At 33.0% G+C, this 23,509-nt stretch overlaps 1 protein-coding gene across 1 annotated transcript in view; it reads right to left on the bottom strand.

Annotated features, from left to right (window-relative positions):
- Positions 1-3,124: 3,124 nt before the first annotated feature.
- Positions 3,125-23,509, bottom strand: part of LOC149150995 (uncharacterized) — a gene marked incomplete at its 5' end in the record, with an annotated part of 307,727 nt that continues 287,342 nt past the window's right edge. Inside the window, 3 exons of the mRNA XM_089443022.1 lie at positions 3,125-3,956; positions 6,080-6,339; positions 12,616-13,621. Of these exons, the coding sequence (XP_089299148.1) occupies positions 3,729-3,956; positions 6,080-6,339; positions 12,616-13,621 (1,494 nt within the window). The remainder of the gene's footprint in view (positions 3,957-6,079; positions 6,340-12,615; positions 13,622-23,509) is intronic.

Below are 23,509 nucleotides of genomic sequence, written 5' to 3' on the forward strand. Positions count from 1 at the left end.
ATTTAAAAATGTATTTTCAGTGATAATTAAATATGGACGGGATTTTAACTGAAATATCATGTTTTAATTAGATATTCATATTTTACAATTATGAATATTAAATTCATCAAAATTTGCATTGCTTATGAGTTTAAATCTAAGCATTATTCTATCTCAAATTTTATGTTTTAATTAGATATTCAAATTTTACAATTATGGAAATTAAACACATCAAAATTTGCATTGCTCGTGAGTTTAAATCCAAGTATTTTTCTATCTTTGATCTTATGTTTGAATGTATGACCTTATGAATGCTTTTAATATCGAGGGTTTTATTTTAAAATTTAGTTAAACATCAAAAACCAAATATTTGTTGTGGATCATATGCAATTAAATTTTTTACTAAACAATTAAAGATTGAATATTTATATTTAATCTTTTATTGCATTTTGTAATATAAGATAACTTTCAAGGTATTATGAATTTACAAGTAGTGAACTTGGTTATGATTAGTGAACAGAAAATTGGTGAATTTTGAGTATATATTCATGGTATGTAAATAAATAATTAGAAGAAATTTTCAAATTTACTTTTATTCTAAATTGGGAACATAATATATGGTATCAAAACTAATCATTTAATTGGTGAAGGAAAAGATTTAATACCATGTATCCTCAACTAAACATGAAGTGAATTGGGTATATTACATTAAGCACACAATTCGTGCATTGTCTATCATGTAATCAATTCACAGTTTATTCATGTAGTCAAGCGACGAGGGTCAGCAAAGATAAAACATAACTTATGGAATCTTCACCCATTTGATATGGGGTGGGAAGATGTTCTCAACTATTGAAATCTCTCATAAACTTTGTAGGAATTGTCCTTTGGTTTAGACCACACCATGCTTTAATAAAATCTCATAACCATTACATTGAAATACTAACAAAGGATGGTATAAATATGAGATACTTCCAAGTCTTGTCAACTCTTCAGCCCTGGTAGAAGGTACTCTAAATAGAGCAAAGCTTTTCATTATGTAGGTCATCATCAAGTTCTCCATTAAAGTGTTTATTTAAGATTAATTGTATGTATATTGAAAGTGTCTAAGACATTTTTATGCTTTTGATGGTGTTTGTTGAGGGTCCAAGGGTATAAGAAAAGTTGAGCAAGGTTTCAATGGCATGTCTATCCATGTGTTTCAAGAAGGGATGTCACCAAGGTTCATTAAGGCATAAAACATTGATTCATCTTAACATTTTTCGAGTTTGATTTTTTTATTTTTCTTCTTCTTCGATTAACTTTAACCATTCAATAGCTAACCTCAATCAAACATAGCTACCCTCAATCAAAGATAACCCCATCGACATTCAGTCAAAGATAACCCCCATCGACATTTAACCTTTCAATCCATGTGTGAACTTGAGGTCAGTTTCAAACATGACGTCAACTTGCATCCATTGTGCTCAAAGTTAACAAGCTATTAAAGGAAGACGTGATCAAACCAATAATAAATTTTACATTTCAGTTCAATGGAATATTAACGAAATGTATATGGTAATTGAACTCTGAAAAATACTACCAAATGAAAAGTGAAATGTTGCATAAAAGACCTTTATGCAAGAAAACAACCAACATTATTGGAGATGAAACAAACCCTTCAAGACATCAAAAACACTACGGAAAATGAAACAAGCTCTAAGAAAACCAACATTATGTACAAGGTAACGAAGAAACAAAAACATACCTATGAACCAAAATGGTTGAATATTGATAAGATAGAAAAAGACTACGTAAGTGAAGCAAAGTATAGATAGTAAATTGGACCTTCAAGTTCTACCTAGCTCGCATAGACAGTAAACTGAACCTTGTATTGTCTTAACTCTGCTGCAAGTATGAAGATTTTTTCTCTCTGAAAAAAAAAACTCTGCTGCAAGTATGCAAGGGGAAAACTCCATTAACGAAGGTCACTAAGATATTTTCTCACCAATAAGATAACAATGTTTTAAAAAATAAATACCACTGGTTATCAATTTAAATGAAGAGACAAATGAATGTGTGGTATTTCATAAAAGCTGAGACAAAAATGGAAAACGCGTCTATGGAGTAATAACAGCAGGACCTTAGGATCATTATCTCGAACCAAAAACTATTTGTTTAGTCAACGGAGAGTGACGTACTGTAGCATTTTACATTATTTGCTATTAAATATACCGTTTCCATATAGAATCTGTTGTGACAACCTCACGAAAACTATGACTAACTGCAGATGCGCATATATTTCATTTAAGATGGTGTTTTTCAAGAAGTGCATGCTTTTAATTATGTCAATCTCCTAGCTATAAAGCCACCTTTTAACCTGAAAGATATAAAACCTTATTTTGGAAAAATTAGTAAAATGATAATTGTCAGTAAACAAGGTTGGTCTCACACCAAATAGACAGTAAATCAAATTCATGACTGGCTTAATAATTCTGTTAAACGAAAGGCTAATATTACCACATGATTAAAGACCAAAGTATCTTAAGGTAACTTCCCATCCACTTTTAAGAAATGTCATTTTGCTTTATTATAAATATTCTGCAAAATATAGTAAAATGATAATCGTAGTGAAACAAGGTGATTTCACACCAAATGAAAATTAAATCAAATTCATGACTGGCTTAAATATTCTGTTAGACGAAAGGCTAATATTACCACAACTGACTAAACACCAGAGTATCTTGAAGTAACATCTGATCCACTTTCAAAAAATGTCATTTTTCTTTACTATAAATATACTGCAAAATATAATCTACTTAAATCTACTCAACTTCCAAAATAGTGCATGACAGCCCTAAATCAAAGATAGTTTTACAATATCAAGCGTATGAGCTCATGTTGATTTACTATTTAAATAGAAATTCTAGTGCTCTCCCACTGAATATTCCCACACTCAGATGCTCGTTTCAATACGATGTTAAGCTCATTAAAGGTACATGATCAGAATAGAGATAAACAAATAGTATATAGAGCGCTTGTAATCATTGAAATTGCCCAGAATACAGGGAATTTCCCAGCTTTGAAATAAAAAACGGAATATAATTAATTGACAATAACAAAGATTGTGTAGAAAAAATCAATGGAATAATGTTCAAGATCCCAACAAACCAAATGATCTTTTTTTATGATCCACTAAATGTTATTTTCTCCAAGCAATAGTGTAACAATCTAGGGTATATAGATAGTGGAGGCACAATGCTCAATGCACTACAACTCAATACTGTATCAGTGATTTTCTGATCCCAACTGCTGGTTCTTGAAAGATAAAAAACAAGCTCACCGGCAGCAGTTGCCCATTTCAGAAATCCGCAACAGATGTGATAGTTGGAAATATATATAAAATTTACTGGACTGAAAATTCTTCTAGGCAGACAATCAGTATTAAAATTTCCTCTTATGTTTTCTCCTCCTTGTAAAGAAACTTGGGCACTAGCATACCTATTAATACAAGGGTGAATCAAGACTGTGTACCATCCTATGACCAATTTTCACTTGTTAGGTATTGACCTTTACTCAATACATATGCCAAGTGGGGTATGCACAAATAACATTTACTCCCCGAAGGCATAAAAATAGAATAAAATTATAAATGTACTCACCTAGAATGAATAAACATGAATCAACCTCACTTGACTACAAAACTGTAGACCTGCATGCCACTTGATGAAAACAGAGTCCATGCTTAACAGACAACCCACAAGTTGCATTCATTTCCTTCCAGTAGCCTTCCCTCTTCCCCTTTTTCCCTTTTCATTGTTTCTATCAGCTTCCTCGCCATCCTCTCCAGCTTTATTATCACCCATAAGCTCAGTCACACAGAAGTAGTGCAGGTCTTGATAAACTTGTTGCCACTGTTGTATCATGTGCAGAGACCGGCTGTATTCTGATCTCAACCTTTCCAACTCCATTTGAATAGAAGTCGAAGAACCTTGATGCTGGAAATTTTCCATATTAGAATGAGAAAGTATCACACCAAATAAAAACAGCAAAGATTAACATGACAATATTTTACAGGTACATTGGTAGTTTATATGGCATTTAATCCTTGATTGTTATGTCTGAATCATGTTTACATGTGGGCTCCTTCCAGATTTCAAAATGATTATTTTATTTTTGTCTAAACTTGATTGGGCAGAGTCTGAAATGGAAAGAACAAAATTATTGCAACAAGACAGGCAGAAATAATTGAAACATATAGTTTACGCTTTCAAAAACAGTTTACTCCAAGGCTGTAAAAGTTGCATGATATAGCCTATCAAAAGAGTACAAACCAAAATTAGAGCCACCCATTCTTCTGTCAAGACTTACTAAACAAATACAAAATTATAAAAAAGCATGCTGTAATCTTTCACTCCGGACTTCCCAACACATATCTTGTTTACAAATATGTTCAGACTCCGGTTAATAAATCTCTCTTTAGAAAGAAGAGACAGATATTCTTCTCTAGCTTTCCTCTTGCTCAATTACCTTCAACTTTCATCCTGCTTGATCTATTGAAAATGGATTCCTAACTATGACTTTCTCATTTCTCTTTCCATCTTTAAAATGTGTCAAGGTGAATGAATCATAGGATTCCTGATTCCCTCTAAGTAGAAGGCTCACCCACTTTGACATTTATTTTCTAATCCATCTGGCATAGGCATTGGGCTGCTTGTGAACCAATGACAAATTTCTTTCCAGAAATACTGATTTAGCTCGTGTATCATGCTCATCATTAACAGGTTTCAATGTCAACAATATGTAGGAACCTGAATCCCTGGTTGAACAGTGCAAGTACTAAAGAAGAAACTGAGTCATTGGAGTCTCACTAAAATATACTGTTATATGGAGGAAAGTTCATTGTCATGGGTAAGCAATGTAAGTTAAACACGCCAAAGATATCATGTAACCATCATCAATGGGAATGAGCAAACCAGGAACAGGTAACAAATTGACTAACACCAACCATGGTAGCTCATCTGAATATGTTACAAATGCCTAATTTTGTGAAACTCTGGTAAAACATGATAAACATTTGCAGTAATTACTTTTTCTTATTTGCATTAATAGTTTAATATTTCTTTTAGCTGGTATAGAAGGCCTCTTAAAATGCATCAGTAAAATGATTGGAATATTTTAAGGATATACTCAATGGGTGTACACAGTATGCAGTTTAATACTGGAGCACCACAGAATATTCCTATTTATTCATTGTTACCAAATGAAGTAAAATCTACTCATTTTATTTGGATTTTAAAAGGAGGCTGAAACACAATAATATTGCTCTAGAAGAACAGTTCTATCTTCAATTATGAAACAATGGCAATGGAACTTCCAACAGTCTACACTACCAATATCCTTACAGGGCATTCTAATATTTATCAAAGGGAATGCTTTAGTTAACTCATTCCTACCTATTTACAACTTGTAGAAATTATTTTTAGATTTCAGATATTTTTATGCTCTTCTATACATGGGGGATCCACAACAAAATGATGAGAACAATACCGCATGCAAACTGGTAAATTGTTTGTACATTAAGTATTGCTCCATAAGGACTCACAAAAGATGCCCCGCAAGGATTGCTTTCTAAATTAGATCAATAATTCATATAAATAGAGCATGTTCATTTATGTTTTACCAATAATTCATATAGCTATCAGGTTCAATATGTTTTCTTTAAGCAACCTGAATAAAATGTTCAGAAGAATTATGTGCCTGGAAAATGCATTTTTTAAGAAAATTGTTCATATGTATAAAAAATGCGACAAACAGTCAGAGTGGTACTCAGTATGGTTTTCCTGACTCATTTTCTTTGTAATACTGGAAATAGCTAGCAAGAAAAAATAGCATAAAAAAATTTCAGTCAAGTTCAAGTTGGGTTGAAAGACTAAATCATTGTTTCATGAAGAAAAAACAAAATATGTTGATATTCTTAATCATCTATAATTTACTTTGTAGGGATAAACAATAGCAAAAGAATACAGGATGCATCTAATTTTCATATCATGATTTTTCACAGCAAAAATAAGGTGAAACAACAAACAAGATGAACAGCACCAAAGATATGTTTCCTCACCTGCAACTCGTTGACTTGTCGCTTCATGGCAAGAAGAGTATTGAAACATCCACCATTCACAGAATCAATTTCCTGTGAAGGAAGAATTACTGACGGGCCATTTGAAATGTCATAACCTGGATCCCCTACCCTTGGTTCTCTATATTTCTTCAATGGTGACGGCAAGAGGAAAGATCTCCCCTTGTTATGAAAACTAACTTGATTATCTGAGAAAATTCCACGCGAAGGAAGTGGCACCATAATAAGACTGCTTATTGGCCCTACACCGGAACCAAAGACTTGGAATTATGTTTTGGAACCCATTATATTTAAATACAAAACTTATCCCCATAATAGCTGAAGAAGCATTCTATAGCCAAAGTGTTGTTGCACAAGCACAGAATGAAGCAGCGAACGGGAGCAGAAGCAGTAGTCCTTCCCCAAAAAAACTCAGAAGTGATCATTCTCAGGACTTCATAGACACACACACACATATATATATATTGAAATATATTTGTCTATGTTATAATGCATATATATTAAAAAAAAAACAGCCTGATGAATACCAAATTAGTTGCAGAAAAGTTGAAAACATAAATTTGAGTGCTACATATAGACAGTTCTACATTATTAAGAAGTTGAAAACGTTATTTGTATTTGATTACACCATGAACCATTTAGGACATGCCTCAAGACTGGTAAACAACAGTTAACCATTTGGAAGTTACAGACTTTAAAATCAGATATCCTAATCTACCATATACATGAGGTCACTAATGATAAAGTCATATCAACATCATTTCCAATAAATAAATTAAAAATTAAAAATAAAGAAAAACAGGTGTATTTCACTTGTACAAGTAGCATTTTTGGAAGCAGTCGAAAGCACATTCCCCCCAGTCAGGAGTACATGCCCCCATCTGGAGCATACTTCTGTAGCATGAGCAGGAGGGGCAGGAATGTGCCCATGCAACATGGAGCCAAACGTTAGCAACTTCTGCAGCAAATCATCCAGATCCCTTAAAAAATAAAGGAGGTTTACAAATTTGCTTCCTATGAGAGCAGAAACATTTACAAAAGCAGAAGAGAATAGAACAAACTTTAGAATGCATGTTTTCAAACAGTTTAAATATATGGCTAACTCACCACACAATAAGCACTTCTTCAAATCAGGAACAAAATTAATTATTCAATAAAATGAAAAGGGATTAATCGATACCACCAAGATTAGAGTCTTTACCCCTAAGAACTCACTGAATGGTAAAGCAGAAAATCCGAAAATAGAAGCTTTTTTGACTAGATTGGGATATCTTACAAAGAATATGACATAGCACTCATGAGCTGGGCTCATATGGAACTGCACTACCAGTTATAAACAATAAATTGTTACAATAAGAAATATTGACTACTTATTTTTAGTAAGTCTCCTAACAAATAATGGTAGCCTACGTAAATTTAAATTACTACTAGATGGCATTAAGATTACATTTCACATGATAGGTTTCATCACCTCCTCCCTGCTTAAGAGAAAATCATCCCAAATTTCTATTTCAGATGGCAGATTGTCATTCAAACATTGCTTTGGAAATTAAATAACATGAAATGAAATTATATCAACGTTCACTACTGACCAAAATAGATCAATGGGATTTGTTAGGATATAAAGAATAACAAAATAAAGAGTGCCTAGGGCATCTCCTCCCTGAAAGAACAAAAAAGAAAATGACACAGTTAAAAAAACAAATGTGGGTTATACTCAGACAGGATAAACCCTCAACAATGAAGTACAGTCCTAGAGTGGAAGGCCTGTATGCTACCATTCTAAAGTATTTCATGGAGCGGTTCTCAAGTACCCTACCTACAACAAGGATCTCTATGCCCTAGTTCAAGTTGTGACCCTCTTGAAGTTGCTCAGCCCTCCACCAATGCGGCCACAACCATCTCAACCTCCCCACACTCAGGGCACACGTGTTGGATCTCACCCTCTCTAAGATTGTGGCACAGTCTCAGCCTCAACCCCATAAATTCTTGGCCCCTATGCACTCCACCTACAAAATCCCTTGTGCTCACTTGAATCTCTAGCTACACATTTTTCTTCCTCTTTGGTCTTGAGTCCCTCACTCCACTTGAGAAACTCACTCTCTCAATAGTTCCATGTGTCTCCCTCCTCTCCTAAGTCTCACTTGAGATCAACAATATAGATTAGATCTATCTCACTTAAATGAATTACTTCACTTTTCATTAGAAAACCTTACCCTAATAACCAACATTAATTAATTAATCAATCTATGTTTCCCTAAGTTAGACATTGGGTAAGAAATCATAAAATTCACTTACTCAACATGAGCTAGTACCTAGAGAGTCTTGGACCACTTCTACATGCTTGACACCTAGCCTATGCAGAAGCACTTGTCCAAGCTATAATCATCAACAACAACAAGGTGATCGCATCAAGGGTTAAAGAGCATCAAATATTTTTGTTGCAAAATCACATGCTTTGGTGACCAATGTTGATTCAGGATGGTAAATGGATTGCCATCAATCCATGAAAAGAAAGATATTTGTGCAGCTTGTTTGCCAGAAAAATGGCACAGGAAGGCCTTTGAGGAACGAGATGTTGGAGAGCACAGTGAGTGTTGGATTTGGTTTCATGTGACTTTTGCAGACACGTGAAGACAACCTCTATTTTTGGTGAAAGGTATTGTATTTCCTTAGTTATTTCTCTAGAAGGATGTAAGTGTTCTTTTTGAAAAGGTAGTTTGATTAATTCATGGAGTTCATAAACCATAATGCATTAGTGGAGAATGAAACAGATATAACAACTGAAGTCAAATAATGGAATTGAGTTTTTTTTAAACAAGTTGTTAATTTTTGTAAAAAAAGGGATCCAAATGGAGTTGGTTGTGCCTTGATGGAGATGGTAAGGTGTATGTTACAACTTACAAGGCAAGGCAGTTCCAAACAAACATTGAGCTAAATCAATTCATATTGCCATTAAGTTGTTGAACAGGAGTACTTGAAAATGCATGGCCTAATAAGAAACCATGGGTAAGTTCCTTAAGGATTTTTATCATGTTGCATATGATTTAATTCTGAAAAGGAAAAATAGTAAATATAAGATATCATTACTTGTTGGATATAGTGAGTAGTGACCAATCAAAGGCTTGGCACTAACAATGTAACCAATGATAGGGATGTTATTGTAGATGAAAAATCAAGTTTGTATCAATCAGGGCTATGGGGGAGCGCCCTGCCCGCGCCCCCACCCTCACACCTGCTCCTGAAGCGCATTCCGAATGAAAGCGCTTAGGGAGTGACCTAGGGAGTGCGCTCCTGAATCACTCTTATTTGGGAGCGATTTTCAAGACTACACTACTGCCAAAAAATTTCACTCCCTAGTGGCTCCCACCAAAAAAAAAATTGCTCCCTCCCTATTGCTTTCACAGGTGGTTAATACTTCTTCTACAATGGTGTTGGAGCACCTATAGCTTCATCCACAATGTTAAAAAAAATTGTCTCAATAAAAACTAGGCATAAAGCTTGGTTTATGTACACTACAACTTAAGGTTGTTGACACATTATTGTGAGCAGGCTCGATTTGATAGAGCATATCACTTGGCACAACAACCCAAAGGAGGATAATTTGGAGGTTGGAGCCTTACATTTAGAAGAGTTGGAAGCAGAACTTTTGGACAATGAGGATGAAGTAGCAGCAACAACATCAACAACAATGCCACCTCGATCCACTAGCAAGGCTCAAGTTGCACCAACTTTGTCGCCACCTCCATCTGCAACATTGTGTGGAGGTCATGTGCCTTCTAGTTTTGGACATGGTCGTCAAACTATGCAAGAGGAGACTCCCATTGTTCATAGATCACGAGAAAATAAAATAGAAGTTTGGCAGCAAGAAATTTTGGTAGATAGCAGATTTACTTGTCCTTTCTAGTTTCTAGTACTTTTTATAACTATTGATTCTTTCATACTTATTATGGTATTTTTTGTAAACAATATATGGCAATTTAAGTTTGAAGTCGGAAATTTTAACTCATTGTTAATGAATTATGAATATTTTATTGTTTTAAGTAATTTAATATTCTTATTGTTTTAATTAATTTAATAAGTTTATGTGTTACTACACAACATAAAATATGTGTAAGAAAATAAATATCAAATTAACTTGAAAATAGAAAGATAAATAATGAAAGATGATTTTTTTTAAAAGAAGTCATCTACTTAACAATAAAACAAATATATAAAATTACATAATTCAAAAACTAAATTTGTTTATATTATATATATAATAAATAGTATAATTATAATTGATTCACAATATATCTTAATTTTGATTAAAATTCCATAAACAAAATATTATAAACCATATAAAATCACTCTAAAATTTGTAAAATTCATTATACTTTTGTACAGATACTTGCTAATAAGAAGCAATCACTTTTTAACATCTATGTGGAAAGGTAGTTTATCCACCATTCAACATTAGAAAATAATAAGAAAACTGAGGCATTTGTTGAATTCATTATAATTTTTGTACACATATTTGCTAATTAGAAGAAGTCTCTTTTTTACATCTATGTGGATAAGTAGTTTATCCATTGTTCAAAACTAAACAATAATAAGAAAACACATCTATGTGGATGAGTAGTTTATCCACCATTCAAAACTAAACAATAATAAGAAAACATGTGCATATGGAGTGGTGATAACTTATGTTGGGAATCGGTAAACCCCATAAAAAGGCTTTTGTTTGTTGTTGGAGGGCACATTCATCACCCACCGCCTTGCTTTGTCCCAAACAATAAACATAGCTATAACTCCACCAAATCCAATTCCCATTCCTAGTGCCAATGCTATCAATGACACCTTTTCATTGACATAGCTTAGCCATCCTCTTTTATCATTACTAGCGTCTCTGGTGGGTGTTTTCTTCAGCTTATCCTTTTGCTCGCATGTTGGTAGAGGAAATCCGCATAAGCACTCATTCCTTTCAAAAGATGTTACATTGAAAGTGGAAAATTGTGTACCCTTTGGGATTAGCCCACAAAGATTGTTAGATGAAACATCAAAAGAAGCTAACATTGATAATTTAGAGAGGACTTCGGGGATCAATCCACTCAAATTATTATTTGACAAGTCCAGTTCCTCTAAAGAAGGTATCATACTAAGAGACGTAGGCATACGTCCTTCCAATTGATTTTGAGATAAATTCAATAGGCGTAACCTATGCATGCTTCCAATGCTTGCAGGGATTTCTCCTGTAAGATTATTACAAGAGAAATCCAAAATAATATTTGTGGGCAATAGATATGATAAAGTATACTCATTTCCTTTCATGCCAATTGTAACTTCATTATCTAGTTCAATGTTATTTGACACATTTGCAAATCCAGAGAGTCTCTCAAGATGAGTTGGTATCCTTCCACTGAATTTGTTGTTGGATAAATCCAACACATGCAACCTGGTAAGATTTGTGATTTGTTGAGGAATACAACCATGCAGATTATTATAACCAAGGATTAAAGCTTCCAAATCCTGAAAAGATGTGAAGTATTCAGGAAGCTCACCTGTCAATCCATTTTTCCTTAAATCCAGTAGCCGAAGTTTAGTGCAGTGGACCAGAGATGCAGGCAATGCCCCAGAAAATTTATTAGAATGACCAGAGAAAATTGTCATATATGTGCAATTTCCAATGCTTTCAGGAATCGGCCCTTCCAAGTTGTTTTCTGATAGATCCAATGTGTCTAATGAAATCAAACCATTGATACTTTTAGGAATACATCCTGATAAACTGTTATCATATAAGGCTAGAGAATAGAGAGCTTTTAGTTGACCTATGCTAGAGGGGATATGCCCAGTTAATTTGTTTGAATACAAATTTAGATACCAGAGAGAGATTAGTTGACCTATGCTAGGGGGGATATGCCCAGTGAATTTGTTTGAAGACAAATCTAAAAGTTGAAGGGAATGGAGCTTGCCAATGGCTCTTGGAATTCTGCTGGTCAAATTGTTTTTTGAAAGGTCAAGCCGTTGAAGGTTCTTTAAATTGGTAATGGATTTGGGTAGACTTCCGGTGAGTGTATTGTTACTGAGGTCTAGATAAGTTAAATGACGCAAATTGGCAACGGCTATCAGAATCCTACCAGTCAACAAGTTTGAAGAAATATGTAGTTCTGTTAATTGAGACAAATTAAGAATGGCTTTGGGTATATTGCCAGTGAGTCTATTTTGAGAAAGATCTAAGACTTTCAACTTGGTTAGATTGCCCATATGTGCAGGGATGTTAGTTAGACTATTTCCAGAAAGACCTAAGTGCGTCAATTTGGTCAACTTGGCAATGTCTTCAGGGATGCTAGTGGCTCCAATTTCATAAAGATCTAAGTGGGTCAGATTGCTCAAATTTGCTATGGCTTTAAGCATGCTTGTTGTGAGGCTAAGACGACCGAGAGAAAGATAGGAGAGAGGAAGCCTAAATATCTCCAAAAGAATAGAATCAGAAATATTCAAGCCAGAGATGGATAGTTGTGTAAGTTGTGTCAGATTACCTAACTCACATGGTATACTGCCTGAGAAATCGTTCTTTTCCAGAAACAGGGACTCCAGTTTCTGCGACAGGCCCAACTCGACTGGAATGGAACCGTTGAGCTCATTGCCGCTGAGGTGAAGTACTCGCAACTCTGTAAGCAGGCCCAACTCCACTGGAATAGAACCCCCAATCCAACTTTCACTGAGGTCAAGTACTCGCAACTCTTTAAGCAGGCCCAACTCCACTGGAATAGAACCCTCAATCCAACTTTCACTGAGGTCAAGTACTCGCAATGATTTAAGTCGACCAATCTGAGGTGGAATTCCTCCTTCTATGAAAGTAAAGCAAAGATTCAGGGTGCGGAGATTTTGCAGCTGGCCTAATTCGGCTGGGATTGACCCACTGAAGTCATTCCATCCGAGATCAAGTATTTGCAATGACTTAAGCTGGCCAAACTGGGGTGGAATTCGTCCAGTTAACCACTGACCAGAAATATTGAAACTGCACAATAAAGACAGATTTCCAAGCGAGGGAGAAAGGGTACCTTCCAACCATTGGGTGCCTTGCCATGACCCAGAAAGGTCGATACCGACGACTCTTTTGGTGTGCTTCCTGCAGCGAACACCATACCATGACGAGCACATGTTATCGGAATTATCTGCCCTCCAATTGGAAAGCAAGCCAAATGGATCCAGCGTGATGGACTCTTTGAACGACAAGAGAGCGTGGAGATCTCTTTCATCGTGGGCGTCCATTGATGACAACGCAGATTCAGTTTCTTGAACCATGAGTTCAGAATCAGAATGACGTTGAAGCCAAGTAGATTGGAATTCACGGGGCATTTGTTCATATAACCCATTTCCCCGACGATGAGAATGGGAATACAGCTTCCATTTTGGGTGATTGGTAGACCACGCTGCAGGCAGAGAGGCAGCGATGCAGAGAAGCAAAAATTTCAGAATCTCCATTTCTTCCTTTCCCACTACAAAGCCTTTCAGAACGTGCGAGTACCTGTGTGCTAATGTCTATCTACACACAAGCATATATATAACTACGGCGGTCCTAATAAAGAAGTCCTGCCTGGAGATGCTGAGCCATATTTTTTTGGAGAAATGAATGTGTGGGCCACTCAAATGAAAGGAATCGTGTGGTATTAAACTATTTTGTTTATATATTTGATAATGTTAAATATAGACTTATCAAATAATTAAAAGCATTAATTTTGTTAGTTTTCAAATTTTTACAATATGAAGAAATTAATATAAGACATGAAATTAAATGTTCAGAAAATTTACTCATTAGAAAATCTGTTTTTCTATGGAATTTAAGATGATTTCTTAATATAAAAATATTTATAGTCCATGTATGTGTAATAGAATTGATGGTTAATAGTAAGTGTTTCCTCCTAAGAGGTCACGAGTCCAAAACTAGAGGGTTGTAGAGTATGTGTGTGTAATAAACTTACTAAAATTTTCCATAAACTTATTAAAAAAATCCACACCTTTCTCTACACCTTTACCATCTCCAAGTTTCTTAAAACTATTGTAAAATCCCACCTACTCCAAGTTTCTTAAAATTATTGTTAAATCCCACCTATTTATTCACCTTTATGCCCCCAATGCCCTCTAAGTCACTACATTGAATATGGTGATTTCTCTTTCACTATAATTTCCTCACAAATTTCCAAATATATGCCTATCTAAAAGTTTCCATTACATAAAATTCCCCACCTATATCTTGGACTTCATGTCCCTTGTGCATTTGACATTGAATATGGTGATTTCTCTTTCAAAATAATTTCCTCACAAATTTTCAAATATATGCCTATCGAAAAGTTTCCATTACATTAATGAAAAATTCCCCACCTGTTTCTTGGACTTTATGTCCCTTGTGCATTTGACATTGAATATGGTGATTTCTCTTTCACTATAATTTCCTCACAAATTTCCAAATATATGTCTATCTAAAAGTTTCCATTACATTAATGAAAAATTCCCCACCTGTTTCTTGGACTTGATGTCCCTTGTGCATTTGACATTGAATATGGTGATTTCTCTTTCACTATAATTTCCTCACAAATTTCCAAATATATGCCTATCTAAAAGACATTAATGAAAAATTCCCCACCTGTTTCTTGGACTTTATGTCCCTTGTGCATTTGACATTGAATATGGTGATTTCTCTTTCACTATAATTTCCTCACAAATTTCCAAATATATGCCTATCTAAAAGTTTCCATCACATTAATGAAAAATTCCCCACTTGTTTCTTGGACTTGATGTCCCTTGTGCATTTGACATTGAATATGGTGATTTCTCTTTCACTATAATTTCCTCACAAATTTCCAAATATATGCCCATCTAAAAGTTTCTATTACATTAATGAAAAATTCCCCACCTGTTTCTTGGACTTTATGTCCCTTGTGCATTTGACATTGAATATGGTGATTTCTCTTTCACTATAATTTCCCCACAAATTTCCAAATATATGCCTATCTAAAAGTTTCCATTACATTAATGAAAAATTCCCCACCTGTTTCTTGGACTTTATGTCCCTTGTGCATTTGACATTGAATATGGTGATTTCTCTTTCACTATAATTTCCCCACAAATTTCCAAATATATGCCTATCTAAAAGTTTCCATTACATTAATGAAAAATTCCCCACCTGTTTCTTGGACTTTATGTCCCTTGTGCATTTGACATTGAATATGGTGATTTCTCTTTCACTATAATCTCCCCACAAATTTCCAAATATATGCCCATCTAAAAGTTTCCATTACATTAATGAAAAATTCCCCACCTGTTTCTTGGACTTTATGTCCCTTGTGCATTTGACATTGAATATGGTGATTTCTCTTTCACTATAATTTCCTCACAAATTTTCAAATATATGCCTATCTAAAAGTTTTCATTACATTAATGAAAAATTCCCCACCTATTTTTTGGACTTTATGTCCCTTGTGCATTTGACATTGAATATGGTGATTTCTCTTTCACTATAATTTCCCCACAAATTTCCAAATATATGCCTATATAAAAAATTTCATTACATTAATGAAAAATTCCCCACCTATTTCTTGGACTTTATGTCCCTTATGCATTTAAATCAATGTCGTGCATAAAACCACTGCTTTATATCAATGTCGTGCATAAAACCACTGCTTTATGTATAATTTCCTTACAACTTTCTAACTCTATTTCCACCTCCAACTCATATTAAACCTTGACGATGCAACCATGCTTTCTTTATCAAATAATTTAAACTGAATGCCCCTCGTAAAGACTTTTAAATGTCCCCCGTATAGACTAAAGAAGTTAGTGGGACCTCCATAATTATGGACACGGAAGTTAACTGGACTTCTATTTCACAATCAATTTCTCTATCCCACACCCGTTTGAACGGCGATGGAATATGTAAAAACGGCTATTTTGTCTGAGTCTCTCTAATATGGCTATGTATTACCCTTCAATTTTTGAACGTATATAACTCCTCTACTTCGTATCGACGAATGAGGGCAAATGAAGAGAAAGCAACGTTCAAAATTATACACATATAATTATATGCGTAATAATGCATAATTAAAATTTATATAATATGATTTTAAAATTATATATATATATATATGAACTGAAATGTTGTGATTTAGTTGGAATATTTCAAATAAAAATATCTTATTCTTATTACATAAATTTAAATTTGATTTTGTAGAATATTAAAAATTAAATTATTTTCATTTTTAATATTAAAAAAAAAACTATTTAAAAATTTAATTTTTTATTATTTTTTATATATAGTTGGTAAAAAAATATTTTAATATAATTAATAATATAATTTCAGATTTTCATTTTAATAAAATATTTTTTTGTTTTAAATTAATAGAAATTAATAATATAACTTCACATAGTTTTTATTATATTATTGATTAAGTAAAATTAAATAATATATATAATATATTTAATTTAATAGAAATTAAAAATTAAATTAAAGGAAGAACACTCTCTACAAAACTCTGAATCACAAGAAATCGGGCAAGAAAAAAACAACTCTCAAGACAAGTAGGGAGAAAGCCCCGCCCAACAACAAAAAGTGTACTCGACAACCTCTCAAGCATCAATAGTTATGAGGATTCGAATATCGCACAAAATAAATTTTCATTTAAGAGCAAAGCAGATCTCCTAGACCAAACTTCTTCTCCAACTATCCTCAAAAGGATGAACACAACAGATCCCGAAGCTAAGGCACCAATCTCCCAAGAAGCAGAAGAGATGAAGGAGATGCAAGATAAAGGAAGTTGGAAGACCGTAGAGAAAAAAAAGAAAGCTACAGTATCAATCTCGCCAGAAAAGATGAAAAGCTACACAATTAAGAACTAAGAAAATTACTATGCAATTAAGAACTAAGAAAATTATAGGTCTGATAGACCAATTTAGTTTCGGTGGACGTTAACCACCACCACCATCATCATCATCAATATTTAATTACTTATAATATGAATAGATATTAAAATAAAATATTTAAATAAAATATAAAACAATAAAATTCTTTTTAACCTTATTTGAATTTTAATAAAATAATATATTTATAATATTTAATTACTTATAATATGAATAGATAATAAGATAAAATATTTAAATAAGATATAAAACAATAAAATGCATTTTAGTGTTGTGATTTAGTTTGAAGATTTTAAATAAAGAAATCTGGTTCTTATTACACAAGTTTAAATTTGATTTTTTAGAATATTTAAAATTAAATAATTTATATTTTTTATATATTTTTTAAAAGTTATTAATATAAAAAATTAATTTATTATTATTTATTATTACTTTTTATTTTTATATATAGAATTGGTAAAAAATGATTTAACAAAATCAGTAATATTATCTTAGATTTTGATTTTATCAAAATATTTTTTTTTTAAATTATATATATATATATATATATATAACTTCACATCGTTTTTATTATATTATTAATTAATATAAAAATTAAAATAATGTATTTATAGTATTTAATTACTTATAATAGGAATATATAATAAAATAAAATATTTAAATAAAATATAAAACATTAAAATACTTTCATAACATTATCTGAATTCCAGTAAAAAATTCTATAAAGATTAAGAAAATATAGTATAAGGATGTTTCCTCTTAATCATTAAAAAATTTAAGAGGAAGTTATTAACTTTATTTTTAAAATATACCTAATAAAATTATTTTTTTAATTATTATTTTAAATAAAAAGTTAGCAATAGTACATTAAGAATGAATTTTGATTAGTTTTATACTAAAATTTGCAATAAACAAAATCCAAATATCATAAAAAGAAAAAGTTTGCAATATGTATAACATTGAGAAAGTATAACATGAAGAATACTTTGAATGCTTCTTTTATCCATATATCAAAACTAAATTTTACAATATCTATAGCATGATTCTATAATATTTGTAAGACAATGATCCATTTGTAAGATAACTTGTCTTGACAATGAACCACGCTCGTTGGTTCCATCGACAAATATTCTATCATGTGATTTTAGCTGAAGAATTCTCTTAATCTTGACATGGATCACAGAAGCCTCAATTCAACAACGATCCATTTTTTGTCTCATAATATTTGAATTTTTTCTTGTAAGTGTTTTATCTTCTTTTACCCATTATTGTATTTTTATTTAAAAAACAATAAATAATTTTAAAAAGATATTATTTGTATATTTTGTTGAAATTTGACTTTCTCTTTATTATATTAAATTGTAATATTGAAATTTCTATTTTAAATTTATGATTTTTTTTACTTATTAATTTATTTTTATTAGCAAAAATTAATTTTCATTCACAAAAATTAATGAATAATAAAGTAAGGAGTAAGAAAAATACTATTCTTTTTATTTATTCATTTAGTGAGTGTGTATTTATATATTTTAAATTTATTTTATATTAACAAAATTTATTTTATTAATAAAGATTTCTGGAAGACTTTGTATTGTATTTATGGATATGCTTAATTTTTCAGGTGAACACTTCATCTATCTTCAAGGACATGAAGCTAAAATGGTTATGTGAAGAGTGATAGACTCATATAAATAGATAAAGGATGAAGCTAAAATATAACCATTAAATTGGATAAAAATATAATTGTTAGAATAAGTAAATAGCATTGATTATAATGAATTTTTGGAAAGGGAAATAATAAAATAGAAAGGAATCTAAATATTTTAGATTATTTTAAAAAGAGAATTAAATTGTATAAATTATTTTAAAAAGGGAAATTGAGGACAAGAAATTGGTCAATTTTTATTTATTGGTCAAATGTATATTGACATAGAAATAATTAGAAGAAAACATACTAATTTAAAGAAATTATAATTAATAGGAAGAAGGAGATTAAATTATTGTAGAATTCATAATTTATGGATTAAATGATTTTTTTTTTTAATTCTTTAAGCTATTTAGGAGAAGAAGAATAAGAAAGAAACAAAAAATTTTGAAATAAAAGAATTTAAATTAAATAGGAAAGTATAAATATGTTTATAATGGAAATACAATTAAAATAAATAGCAAAGGGAAGGAGAAATTATAATAAAACAAAAGGAAGGAAGAATGGAAATTAAATTAAATATTAAAGGAAAAGTAAAATTATAATAAAACAAAAGGAAGGAAGAAAAAAAGGGGGGTGAGGGAAATTTCAAAATGATAGGAGAAAGGGTGGGGATAGGGTGTTAAGAGGGGTTATAATTGATATTAGGATAAAGGGGTCTAGAGGATAATAACTCAATAGTGAGTTTCCAGGGATAGCATAATTTATATCCATCTTCACGATTAATGTTATTAGGAGTTTTTCAATTTCTAAGGCTTCCCTAATGACACAGTTGGTATGGAAGGGAGCAGAGGCTAATGTTTTAGTTTTATCAAAACAAATTAGATGCTTGGTATTATGGGAGTGTTCAACGATGGTGGATTTAGCAATGCAGTTATAAGTGAGTTATAGTAGGTGCCAACCATGTGCTCTTTGAGACGAGCTTTGACATATGTACCGGTTTGCCCTATGTAAGACATTCCATAGGAGCAAGGGATTTCATAAACTATGGCCCTAACATAGGGTCACTCTTTTCCTTAGCCAATATGAAAAGTTGGCTGAGGGTTTTCTAGGGTTTGAAATAATATTTGATGTTCTTTTTAGAAATAATTTTGGATATATGATCAATGTCTCCTTGAATGTGGGGAAGTGTTACCTTGGCTAGGGGTGGTTTAATAGAAAGGATTGTAGGTTGGGGTGGAGAACTAAATGAAAGGCCTTCTTGATTTAGGATGTGCAATATCCATTAGATTTGATGGCTTTGGTGAGATGAGCTTCTTCTCTGGGAAAAGATTGAAAAGGGGACATTCCAATGGCTCTAGAAACAAAGGTTTTAAGAACAGCATATTTTTTAGTAGGATGATGGTTGGATCTAGCATGGAGGTATCTATCAATAAGAGTTTTCTTTTGATAGACTTGGTGAGTGAGGAAGCCATCAAGGAGGTGTGAGATAAGGACATGGTTCTCCTCAAGTTCCATAGTGAACTGAATGTGAGGGGAAATGTGATTGACATAATAAAGGAACGCATGACAATAGGTAGACCATGGGACCAAATAACAAAGGTGTCATCAACAAATCACCTCCATAATTTAGGTTTTAAGTGGAAGGTCTCAAGGACTAAGGTTTGAAAGTCCACCATAAAAATATTAGCAACAACAGGGGATGTATAAATTTCATAGAAATTGCAACAACTCAAGATTTCGAACTGAAAAAGAAAGAGACACAATTCTACTCTAATAATCTGTAGAATGGAAATCACAATTTAGAACAATATGCATAGACATGAAACAAGCAAAACCACAAGTACACAATGATTTCTAGGGGAACCCAACTGTGAAGAACCCCTCAAGCCTCTTTGCATTAATTAGTTGAATAGAAAAACTATTTCAATTTCCAACTCCAACTCTAATCTCAACCTGCAAAAGAATAATTGTTCTCTCTACTAAATGAGAAACTCTGGCCAACACTTAGCCAATTATTTTCTCATCAAGCCTCTTATTTCCTTGTGCAATCTTGAGGAAATTAGCTCCTAAGAGAGAGGAATTTCCTCCTAATTGTTTGCACAAGTCCCAAGGATCAATATCCTAATTGTATGCAACACATGTACACTCAAACTAGTATACAACTAATGTTACACTAGCCTTGCCATCTCTACTTCAACTGAGGAACTCGAATTCCATGCATGCACTAGCTATTTTAGGTTGATTGATCAGTTAACTGACAGATCTCTGAGTTATACTACTGTCCCACTGCAAAACTGACCTTTAACTGACTCTATCAATAGTTAGAGGCCAGTTACTGGAATACAACTGAAAATAACTGAACTAGACTGCTAAAATTTAGCAATCAACACATGTATAATTGAAATCCAAGCCCCTAACTCGAATTTATTGAGCTACCTAAGTGACAAGAGCCATGTCACACTATTAATTGTGATCTAGACCTTGGGAGGAGGCCCCCAAGATCTAAAAAATTGAAATGGATCTTGGGGGAAGAGGCCCCCAAGATCTGAAAAACTGAAATGCCAGAAGAAAAGAGGAGAACACACAATAACAAAACCAAATTTTTTTTTTATTATTAAAATAGATAATAACTATAAAGGCTACATTGTGGTGGACAATTTGTCCTTTTACAAAATGTGACTTGTTACTTTTATATATATATATATATATATATATATATATATATATATATATATATATATATAGATATAGATATAGATATAGATATATTGTTACAATACCACATGTAAATTCCATGGGTGAATGAATACCATGGGTGGATGTCACTTATAATACCATGGGCCAATTCTGTGAGTGGATAGATGCGAAGGGAGGATGAATACCAAGGTTCCATTCCACTTACGATACCATGGGAAAATACCATGGGTGGATGTCACTTACAATATCATGGGTAAATTCCATGGGTGGATGCCATTTTCCATTCAAATCAAATTGCTTCAAGTTATCTTATTGATGTGGAAATTCAATTTACTCAATTTGAATAAGGCTAATGCTAATTTGAGTCTTTCTTGCTACATTTTTTAGCACTCCCTCCTATTAAGAAAGGGAATTTTCACCACACCTATCCTACACCTGTGGAATTCAAATTTAGATCTTAATAATGTTTGTGTCATGATGTCAAGCATCTTTCTCCTCAGTTGGAATGTACTATAGAAACCTAATTCTCCTCTGCATAGAGTTCAGCAAATGATGATATTGGATATCACTATGCTTGGACTTGTCATGAAATACCGGATTCTCAGAGAGCTTAATGCAAATTTGATTATCACAATATATCATTGTTGGATCCATCTCCTGATTGAAAATACCCACAGGTATTTTACTCATCCATATGGCCTTACATGCCGCTTGAATTACAACTATGTACTCAGCCTCTGCTGAGCTAAGTGCCACAAATCTATGCTTCCTGTTGTACCAACAAATAACTACGGAGCCAACACTGAAGATAGCACGTAAAGTACTTTTCCTATCTGATAGAATCCCTACCAAATTTACATCAGTGAAGCCTTGAATATTCACTCCCTCTGTCCTCTAGTACCATATTCCATACTCAATAGTTCCTTTGAGGTACCGTACCGCATGCTTTTTTTCCTTCCAATACATCTTGGTAGGTATCACAATAGCTTTCCTTAGATTTTTTACCACATGGCATATGTCGGGTCTTGTGTTAAAAAGATACATCAAAGACCCCACAAGATGCTTATAAATGGTAACATCAACCTCTTCACTTGAAGTGGCATTTCCCTTCATCTAGTTTGTAGCTAGAGGTGTGTCCATGCATTTACAATTTTCCATGTGAAATCTATGAAGTATTTCAAAGGCTTACTTCCCTTAAGAAATAAAAAATTCACCATCACCTTTCCATACTTACAGCCTGAGGAAGTAATGCATTAATCCCATGTCTTTGATTTCAAAATCCCTTGCAAGATCCTCTTTGCAAGAGAAAATCAATTTCTCCTCCACTGTCAATATTAAATCCTCAACATTTAAAACAAGAATAAGAAACTTACCATCTACCACAATGTGACAGAGTTTTGCATTTACTTCACTTTTGGTGAATCCCAATCTAGTAATATAAATATCGATCTAGGTGTACCATACTTAGAGTGCATTTTTGAGACCATATGATGCTCTCTTGAATCTGCACACATGTGAATCTCAATCATATGTCTCAAATCCTTCTGGATGCTCTATGTAAATTTCCTCCTCAACAACATCATTGAGAAAGGTGACATTCACATCCATCTGGTGGATTTTCCACCCCATCTACATAGCCAATGCTAGAATGGATCTAATTGAGGAATATCTTGCAACTGGTGCAAAATTTTCCTCATAGTCCACTCTCTCTATCTAAGAGAATCTTTTGGACATAAACCTGGCCTTGTCCATCTTGATTCTCCCATCAACTCCATGATTCACTTTTTAGATCCATGTAGAAGCAACCACTGATTTCCCTTCTAGTATCGACACCACCTCCCTTACAGTATTCTACATGATGGATTCATATTCTTCCACCATGGAATTAACCTAAAAAAGTTGAGAAATCGCTTCCTAAAATGAATAAGGCTTTGTCTCAATGAGTTCTGTCATGAGATCCATGTAACTAGTGTACCTATTAGGTGACCTACTCTACCTGCTCTATGATGTAGGGGCCCCCACATTCTCCCTAGCATCCTGCAACAATATATCAACTTCTCTAGTTCTTTTTCTCCCCTCTCTAAAATATTTTGGTTGAGTGGGTGCCTCCACTCTACCTCATGTCTTCTATGCTACATGTGGAGCTATAAGCTCTTTCTCTGGTGGGATAC

The sequence above is a fragment of the Pinus tabuliformis genome, chromosome 9 (genome assembly GCF_031772625.1).
Source record: "Pinus tabuliformis cultivar Carrire ecotype Pingquan chromosome 9, CPIR1, whole genome shotgun sequence".
NCBI classification, from domain to species: domain Eukaryota; kingdom Viridiplantae; phylum Streptophyta; class Pinopsida; order Pinales; family Pinaceae; genus Pinus; species Pinus tabuliformis.